Below are 10,347 nucleotides of genomic sequence, written 5' to 3'. Positions count from 1 at the left end.
AGATTATAACCCTGAGGTAGCCATGGAATGGGTGAAAGAACTTGAGAAAATATTCCTAGTAATTGAGTGTCCTAATACTCATCGTGTAAACTTTGCCACATACTTATTGATTGGAGAAGCAGAGCATTGGTGGACAAATACCAAAAGACACTTCCAAAGCCAAGGAACAGAGATTACTTGGACAATTTTTAAAGATGCCTTTTTGGAAAAATATTTTCCTTAAAGTGTAAGAAACAGAAAAGAAATAGAATTCCTTGAACTGAAACAAGGAAACATGACTATTGGAGAATATGTGGCAAAATTTGAGGAATTATCCAGATATTCTAATTATATACAGAATCAACCTAATGAGGAATGACTGACAACTAAATTTGAATCTCGACTAAAAATTGGTTTGGTGATTGGTCTATTAGAATTTTGCATGCTCATAAGGAAGCAAACAGGGTTGCTGATTGGCTGGCTTCCAACCTTGTTGCTAATGAATGGAATGTCCAAATATTTGATGTTCCCCCTCAAGGTTGTAGACTTATATTAGATAACGATAGAATGGAGTCATTCTATCCTAGGATGATTAGTAGTTAGGTTGCTTGTTTACTTTTCTTCTTGTTTTAAAAAAGAAAAAAAATTCACAATAAATTAATAAATAATTTGTCAAAAAAATTAAACCGGTATAATGTTTTTGTTTTTTTTTGCTTTATATAAGTAAAGGCCAAAAGGAGAAGGTCACATCAATAAAGGTGTTTTTATTCAAGTCTGAAGAAATTTATAACCCCACGTTACTAATTTACTGATCAAAACTCGCAACTCAAAGATTTCGCAACACACCACTTTAATTATTTGTAATAATTATAAAAGGTACAGTAAACAAAGGAAATTAAAACCATAGAACAGCTGTTAATTATTTAAGAGTTGATAACCGAGCACTTAATCCGAATTTCCCCAGCGGAGCCTGTGAGGACCTGAATGGCTCCCATCCTCTTCATTGAATGCGCGAATCTTGTGAAGAACTTGTTTTGGTCAACCAATTTTTTGGCAATATCTATTGACACATCTTTTGTTAGAAGGGCAGCATCTGATTGGAACAGACCCTTTTTCTGGAAAAGGTTTGGATAATAGTGACTATCGAATTTGGTAGAGCTGCCAGGATCCATCTCTACCGTTGTGGTTGTGTCACTGAGGCTCTTGCATTTAGTCTTCAAAAATGCAGCATAAGTGGGATTCAAAGAAGGGTCTTGATCACCTTTTCCCGTGAAATTATAAAGCCTGCTACTGAACGAGCTGCAATGACCTACTCCAATTGTGTGTGCTCCTACATTTGTAATATATAGCCAATTTATATACAAGTTAGTTAATATGTATTACTTACTATGAATATGATCGTTTTGTGTTACCTTGCATCCATATAATATTAGTATTTAAGATTTACCATCAATGTCAAAAATAAGTTATATATTTAAATGTACCTGATAATACAACCAGATCGTGCACATCGAGACCTTTACTAGCAAAGCTAGCTCTGAGTTGGGTGAAGTTGAAGAAAAATGGTGGGATATTGGCCAAGGCTTCGCTACTTTTCGATACTATGCCATCTCTTCTACCAGTGAGCACTTCCCACATTGGTTTTTTAAACTGAAAATTTTATCGGTCAATTAAGTACATGCATAAACTAAATAATAACCTTAGATTATATATGTGACATGTCAGCCAAAACAATTAAAATAAATTCTACAGCGTGAACTTTGGTGTATAATCAGCAGGCATTAATTGTTTAGAAGAATATAAATGGTAAGCTTACTTGGACAGAAACAGCGTCCCTAGCTGCCAATGCCACAATGTCAGCACAAGATACAGTTTTGGGACATTTTGCTTCCACAGCAGCTTTAATATCATCAATTACATCAAAGCCAGACAATGTCAAATTAGGAATTGCATCCTTCTCTGCAGAATTACTGGCAGTGGAGTTCACCAAAACTGAGCCATCACAACCCTGTAATGTTTGCAACCATGTTATGCATATTATTTAATATATAGCACCAGAATATGTTGCACGGAAATCAGCATTTTTACATGTTGAAATGCCAATAAAATTTTTATAAAAATTAAAAAAACACAACTAGTGAAAAGATATTGGAATATGAATGAAAATACGTACCCTGACAAAACAGTCATGAAAATGCATTCTAAGTAACTTGGCGGGCAAATTGGGATTAGCAGAGACATGCTGCTGGATTTTGTTGTTTATGATGTCCTCTGCTTGAGGGCAGGAATGCCGGTAGAACTCCTTCCTGAGGCTGCCTCCTTGGCAAACACCAAGGAAACCCGAAAGTACCACACAAGCTACTAGGAAAAACCTGATCTTCATTTTCAAATTGAAAACCTTCGTGTCACTTCCCTATGGTAGTCTTGACTTGAAAAATTGAATGCTTAACTACAAGGACATTGCTTCCTTTTATAGGCACTATATGTCATCTAAGGTAAATTCAGTTAAGCATTACGTATTTTAAAATTGTGTGGGAGAAACTAATTTCTATTTAACTGGTGCTCTTTCACATGTTCCTCATTTCATTTCAATCGTTGGATGCAACATGCATGTATTAGCTAGCTAGTTTCATTAAGATAAGTACCTATTATTGGATAGAGAGGACATAGTTTAGAAAGAGAATATCAAGTTAAAAGAATAATCAAATTTAAAAAAAAAAAAAAAAAAAAAAAAAAAAACTCTGTCTGCCAATTGTATTGTTATTAGAACATGCCAGCCCTCTACAAATATGTTCTGTCATCATCTTCGTCAACCCTCTTTTAAGGTTTTTTATTTTATTTTTTTATTTAAAAAAAAGCTTTGACTTAGCATATGCCACCTGGACTAGCGAACTGATGATTATGTTGTGTAGTTGAGAAATTATAAGGGTTATCTTAATTAATTTAAGAAATATTTTTCTTATATATATATATTTCTCCGACTGCTAGACGTCTATCAGTAAATCTTACACCGTTGATTAGTTATAATTTTTGATATTTAATATTTTCAACCACCTTTGTTTGGTTATGATTTTTCAAATTTATTTGCTAGACGTCAAGCGGTTGAAGAAAAATAAAGACATATATATATATATATATATATATATATAGAGAGAGAGGATAGAATCATTTGACACGACTGTCAAATTTAAAGTTTGACACCTCATCTAAGAGTCGTTAGATCAAAAAAGATCAACGACTCTAATTTGTAAGCATGCGACACCATTGATCTTTTTTGATGTAAGGGCTCTCAGATGAGGTGTCAAATTTTAAATTTGACACTAATGTCAAATAATGATTCTACCTCTCTCTCTCTCTATATATATATATATTTGCAAACCAGGGAAGGTTTAAGAAGAGAAAAGATTAATATTGTATTAACCAAAGTCAATGCATATATGTGTCAAAAACATCGTTATTCGATTTTTGCATGGTTTGTCTTCTAGCTTGTCGTCCCGCTGCACATGGTTGCCTTTAGGATGTTTTTGTTTTTAGATACTAATAGTACAGGTACACCTCCCTTCTCTCAACGCGCACACTTCCTTTTTCCCGCACGATTGGATAGGCCATTAAACTAGTGTAAAAATCACGTCCTTCCATGCATGCTAGGGGCGCCAAGCTCGGATATCTATTGATATAAATTCGAGAGAATCTCATCCTATAAACTAGTTTGTTTGTAAAATAGGAGAGCTAGAGCTTATATAAACCTCACACAAATTTTTTTATATTTCTGGGACTCTAAATCTCATATCTTACAATTGGATTATAACATATGATATGCCCGTAGCATTTTTATGATATAAACATACAGATGTTATTTAATATCTTGTTTATACTAGTGTTTGCGTGTATTTACCTGGATTAGCTTTTCTATTGCTAAAAAATATTAAGAGTATGTACTTTATCTGTTAAAACAAAACTGAAATGATATCCAATATTCAATGAAACCGATTGGTGAGAAGATGTAAATGCTTCTCCAAGCATAAACTTCTCTGCATGGAATACCGTGTGTTGGAACTTAATAAAAGAACCTTAACCGCACATATAATAAGATTGGAAAACATGATTACGTTCCACAATCAGTGGCTTATCATGTGCTTCTTTTGATAGAGAATAATGTGCTGCTTTTGATAGAGAGGTTACAAAATAGAAAACGAAGAAAGAAGAGTATGCAAATAAGTTGTTGGGGATAAGACCACTCTTATTAAAACCGAATGGAATCGGCCGGTCACCGGTTCAAATTGGGTGCACAGTCAAACAGTTGAATAGCCAATAAATTACCGGTTCTGGTATATAAAATTTTGTTTAAAATATTTAAAGATGTGCATTCCGCAATTGCTGGAATAAGAATAAAAAATAAATTAAAATTAAATTTCGTAATATTTATTCGGTTTTGTTAATTGAGTGCATATTTGATATTTTTTAAGTAATTGGAATAAGTAATAAAATATTATTTTTATTCTTCATCTTCTTACACCTAAAAAATACACTTTTAATATACAAAAAAAAAAATACACTTTTAAAAAATCAATATTTAAGAAAAAGAATTAAATGAATTTAGTTTATCTAAGTTGAATATACAACTCCAAATTCCAACTATTTAACCTACTAATATGAATTGTTTGTGCGATTGATTAGAGTCAGTTTCCCTTTAAAATGTAGTATGACAATGTAATAGTGATCTAGTAAGAGAAAAGTGGAGATCTAAATATGGGTGTGCGTGATGGTTCAGCATCTCGTTCCTTAAAGATTCGATCCTTAACTCTTATAAATGGAAAGCATTTCGTGACTAGTCCTTTATCACTGGTCTAAATTCAATATGAAAGTCACTCTAGAATCATATTCCACCTCAGTAATAACAAGAAAATTGGGTGTGCAAAAATTGTCCCTTCAATAATAAATAAGGAGTATTCAACGAGATAGTTTCTGGACTAGTTTCATTCGCCTCACACTTCATTTATTAATATAAGACAAATTAGTAACTCAAGCCTTACTTAAGCATTAAATATAAGACAAATTAGTAACTCAAGCCTTACTTTAGTATTTTTAGCGACTTTTATACTTTTAAGCTTTGAAGATATTACTTTTAACTTAATAGTGTGATTTGACTTAATAGCTTGATATATTTATAATATTAGTTGATACAATGAAATTTATTTTTCTTTTGAATAGCGATGTGGTACAATTTATTTACGTTTTCTACATAATAATTTTTTTTTTAATTTCAAGTTTTCAAATTTTTGGTTTATCTTAAGACTTTTTTTCACAATCACTTTATATTTTTTACACAATGATATATACACATATTTATTTCTACACTATTTTATAATAATGTAATTTTTATTCTTTTATTGATGCTAATTTTACTTTAGTTTACATATTTTTAAATTTTAATTTTAATATGAACTTTAACATGATATGTAATAAATGTTTTTTTTTTAAAAATTACTGAAAGATGGAAAACTCATTTTTCATATAGGTAAAGTTGATTTTGTTCAATGATAAAATTTAACCTAAATCAAAGTATTGTCACAGTCGGTTTTAATTTTTTTTTACCTTATTATAAAATTAAAAATATATAAAATATGAGAATGATGCTTTTTATAAATTAATAATTTTTATCTTTTAAAAAATTAAAATAATTATAAGAATACCATGTTTTCCAAATTTTGAAATGGAATTGGATTTTTTTAAAAACTCGATTTGGATCGGTTCTTTTGGTTCTTGTTGAGATATATAAAATCATTAATGTAACATCACCCAACAGCTTAAGCTTTTGGGTTGAATTAGTTCTTTACATGGTATCAGAGCCTCGTGTCCCGGGTTCGATCCTCCCTGCCCCCCACTTTCTTTCAAGTGGAATTTCTTTGTTCACACAGGTAGGTAGGCCTTTGTATTGTCCACCCTTGGGCTCTCGTATTAATGTAACCTCACCCAACAGCTTAAGCTTTTGGGTTGAATTGATTCTTTACAGTTCTCAAAGTGGATCAACTTATGTGGTTTGGTTCATAAATCATTTTTGATAAAGTGGTTTGAATCATAAACAAATTACAAAAAAATTATGAAATTTTTGGTGCATTTCAGTTCAATTATGTTCTTGAAGTGATTTGGTTCTTTTAATTTTTTTGCACATCTCCAGATTTGTTGGTTGCACACTTGGTTTTTAATTCATATCAAAACAAAAGTTATAACATTTTCTGTTCTTGTGCGTCTCACTAGTTGTGAGACAAACATCAAATGTGTGGCATTGGGAAGTGAGATTCAATATAATAAGATAACATTTGTCTCAAAAGTAAGATATAATCTTTTAAACAGATCTTAATGGTCATCCTAATAAATTAGTTTGTATAACCGTTCAGAATACAGGTAAAATTAATGTCAATTCTGTCTCGTAAAAAATATTTGTTATTGTAACCCTAATAAAAAATGATAAATTGCATTATTTGAAGATAACATTGGGAAGTGAGATTCAATATAATAAGATAACATTTGTCTCAAAGATAAGATATAACTTTTTAAACAGATCTTAATGGTCATCCTAATAAATTAGTTTGTATAACCGTTCAGAATATAGGTAAAATTAATGTCAATTTTGTCTCGTAAAAAATATTTGTTATTGTAACCCTAATAAAAAATGATAAATTGCATTATTTGAAGATAACATTGGGAAGTGAGATTCAATATAATAAGATAACATTTGTCTCAAAGATAAGATATAACCTTTTAAACAGATCTTAATGGTCATCCTAATAAATTAGTTTGTATAACCGTTCAGAATACAGGTAAAATTAATGTCAATTCTGTCTCGTAAAAAATATTTGTTATTGTAACCCTAATAAAAAATGATAAATTGCATTATTTGAAGATAACATTGGGAAGTGAGATTCAATATAATAAGATAACATTTGTCTCAAAGATAAGATATAACCTTTTAAACAGATCTTACTCGTCATCCTAATAAATTAGTTTGTATAACCGTTCAGAATACAGGTAAAATTAATGTCAATTCTGTCTCGTAAAAAATATTTGTTATTGTAACCCTAATAAAAAACGATAAATTGCATTATTTGAAGAAGTCAAATTGAATAAACTGACAAGTTCATATTTAAAAGACAAACTTTTAATAATTAGTTGTAGTTAGAGCTTATATCTGCATAATTATATTTTTTTAAATATTACTGTTTTGGGTATATCCCTGGTTCTCATATCTAAGCTTAGGGCCGATGGGCTTCCTAATTGGTTAGGACCTATCTGGCCAAAACTGCAGCCCATAACCTTAGGTCGTTGATTTATTCACATAACTCACTCTTCAAATAGGTTAGCTTTGACTTAAATAAGTTAGGTCTGTGTAAAAAATATTGGGTATGACTTGACCTATTAGCCTGTGTAAGCTCCAAATTACAAGTCTGGCCTGACCTGTATTTAAAAAATAAAAGCCTAGGCCTGTTAGCGTGTTTAAGCCTGTTAAACATTTACCAATTAAAAGAATAACTAAAATAATATTATTTTATTATTCAAAATTATTAAAATAATAATTTTAATTATTATATTTTAAATAAATAATATGATATAGGTCGGCCTGTAGGCTTATAGGCCCGACATGTACATAAAAAGTATATGGCCTGTTTTCTAAATAAGTTTTTTTAAAAAGCCTAGGCATGTTCTATTTTACTATTTATAATAAGTCAGGTCTGGCCTAATATAGGCTAGGCCGTAGGCCCCTGTAGGCCGGCTTAGCCCATTTACACCCATACTCCCTGTAACATCCCGAGCGTTGACGAGGGCGGGGAGTGATCGCCAGTGCAAAGAGGCACGGACAAGGAGCGACTCCTGACAGGCTGCCAACATGGATTACATGCATGAATGAATCGAATCGACACCCGAAAGAGAGAGATTCCAAAGACTGTGCAGGTGTGAGACTGCACAGTTTGGGATAGCTTATAAGAATTAATTCGTACTACCTATACTAACAAGATGCATCTACTTTTCGGTAGCCCGGAAAGGAAGAACTCCATAGTTAAGCGTGCTTGACTTGACTTGGAGCAATTCTAGGATGGATGACCTCCTAAGAAGTTTTCCCAGGAAGTGTGCGCGTGAGGAAAAAGTACACTGAAAAGTCTCTTGTTAGTATGTGGGGACAATCATTGATTCTTGAAGCGGCCGGGCGTTACAAATGGTATCAGAGCAGGCCTCTCTTCCAGTACGGTGTGGTTCGAGGACGAACCAGGCGGAAGCTGGTGGGCATTTAACATCTCGAGCGCTGATGAGGGCGGGGAGTGATCGCCGGTGCAAAGAGGCACAGACAAGGAGCGGCTCCTGACAGGCTTCCAGCAGGGGTTACATGCATGAAGGAATCGAATCGACACCCGAAAGAGAGGGATTCCAAAGACTGTGCAGGTTTGAGACTGCACAGTTTGGGATAACTTATAAGAATTAATTCGTACTACCTATACTAACAAGATGCATTTACTTTTCGGTAGCCCGGAACGGAAGAACTCCATAGTTAAGCGTGCTTGACTTGGAGCAATTCTGGGATGGGTGACCTCCTGGGAAGTTTTCCCAGGAAGTGTGCGAGTGAGGAAAAAGTACACTGAAAAGTCTCGTGTTAGTATGTGGGGACAATCATTGATTCTTGAAGCGGCCGGGCGTTACAAGCATAAATGTAACACCCCGTATATATCCGGTAATGTTATCATACTATCGTATTAAGCTGCGCTTAATTAAAAATGCGGAATATCTTTTTTCTTTTCAATTATGAAGTCATTATCATTACCAACTTGCTTATTAATCAATTAATAAAACTTCGCCTGTATGCAATTGCAATAAAACAGCTAACTGAAATACCTCATTAATTAAAATAACATAAGTATGTCTCTAGTCACGGAGCTACAACACGTAGACCGGACCAACTAGCAGTTTATATAACTCGACTCAAAAGTACTAACAACATAATGGCATGGACAACTCTCATGCTCACCCAGATAAGGCAACAAGGCCCAACAAGTCTCAACTGAACAGCAACACAATAATAATGCGGAAAACATAAACAGCATCCAGCATGTCCGCATAAACAACAGCAATATCATCAACTAAGCTCTGGCCTCCTGCCGCCAGATGCATCAACCCCCATACTACCTGAACCTGAAATAAGCATTCCCCAAACGTGGAGTGAGATCTCTAAACAAGAAATCTCAGTAAGACAAGGGGTCCTCAAGGATCTTCCACCCCAAGTTCACTTACATGTGAAATATAAGTTCCAAATCAGTTTAACAATATCATTTCCAAAATAGTAATTTCAGTGCATGTTCATGTGAAGGCATTTATATCATGACCGTATAATCTCTTGCTCAACGAGCTAAATACTACAGCTCCTTGATCATGTGATGTATGAAAGTGCGGTTCGACTGGCCAGGGAACAGGATAGAGCTTATACACGTCTGTTACCTATCAACATGAGGGAGGCTGCCTCATGCCTTGCACACCAGGGTGGCTGCCTGATCGTACAAGTACTAATATCACATTCATACATTACATATGCCTTATACACCAGGGTGGCTGCCTGATCGTACAAGTACTAACATTACATCAACAGCTATATCAACATGTCTCAGGCGTATATCAATGCATATATCATTTTCATAAAAGCACACATGCATAAAAACCATTCCCCCACGGGGTATGGTGGAACCAACACTGGCTAAACCGAGGACACGAAAGCTTACCTTACAAGCTAACACCCAAAGTCAAGAGTCCACAGCTCAAAGTCCAAACACAACAGATTCACAATCTGTTATGGACCAATAATACATCAACAATCATACTCTACAAGTATACAACATAAGGACAACGCATTTTCATTACGTTTTACGTCTTAAGGCTTCTCACCAAGCCATAAGCCCTTAAATCACTTGATTCTGACTTAGTTCATTAATTACAGAAGTCCAACTTCATCAATCTAGGGTACACATACCCCCAATAGCCTACTGTATGAATAGTACAGCTACTGTTCTTCGAAATCCCAGAAAATCCGGATATTCCTCGGGGGCATATCCGGATATCTATCTGAAAATATTCGGATATCAATAACCGGATATCCAGATCCCCATATCCGGATATCCAATATCCAGATATTTTACGAGCAGATATCCGGATATTTCGCGACAGAATGCAGTTTCTGCATTTCGCGAAGATATCCTTCCAAGGTTCCATTTTTAACACTTCCAGAAGCTTAAACATGCATCTTAAGGTCCATTTATGTTCATATGACAGTTGGTTACTTGTTTAACTCATTAAACATACCAAGACATCATTTTTAACCCATTAAAATCA

General features: G+C 33.8%; 1 protein-coding gene across 2 annotated transcripts; it reads right to left on the bottom strand.

Annotated features, from left to right (window-relative positions):
- Positions 1 to 902: 902 nt before the first annotated feature.
- Positions 903 to 9,683, bottom strand: LOC133301789 (peroxidase 3-like). 2 transcript variants are annotated; one of them, XM_061501487.1, is made up of 5 exons: positions 9,667 to 9,683; positions 2,153 to 2,351; positions 1,796 to 1,987; positions 1,464 to 1,629; positions 903 to 1,309 (listed from the first exon to the last, which is right to left on the bottom strand). In XM_061501487.1, the coding sequence occupies exons 1-5, from the start codon at positions 9,681 to 9,683 to the stop codon at positions 903 to 905; spliced, it is 981 nt and encodes a 326-aa protein (XP_061357471.1). The 2 variants fall into 2 exon arrangements, with proteins under 2 accessions (XP_061357471.1, XP_061357472.1); XM_061501488.1 differs by lacking the exon at positions 9,667 to 9,683 and having other exon boundaries at positions 2,153 to 2,362.
- Positions 9,684 to 10,347: the final 664 nt, after the last annotated feature.

Source organism: Gastrolobium bilobum, unplaced genomic scaffold (genome assembly GCF_033153095.1).
Source record: "Gastrolobium bilobum isolate Gb01-03AN ecotype WA unplaced genomic scaffold, APGP_CSIRO_Gbil_v1 utg4239, whole genome shotgun sequence".
Taxonomy (NCBI): Eukaryota; Viridiplantae; Streptophyta; class Magnoliopsida; order Fabales; family Fabaceae; genus Gastrolobium; species Gastrolobium bilobum.
Note: the sequence above shows the minus strand (reverse complement) of the source record. Positions and strands in the feature narration are given on the sequence as shown.

Bases quoted from the DNA above. Each gene is read 5' to 3' on its own strand.
- LOC133301789 (XM_061501487.1), bottom strand. The intron at 1,988-2,152 runs GTACGTATTTTC...CAAACATTACAG, and splicing joins TTCATGACTGTTTTGTCAGG to GGTTGTGATGGCTCAGTTTT. The intron at 1,310-1,463 runs GTACATTTAAAT...TTACAAATGTAG, and splicing joins CGATCTGGTTGTATTATCAG to GAGCACACACAATTGGAGTA.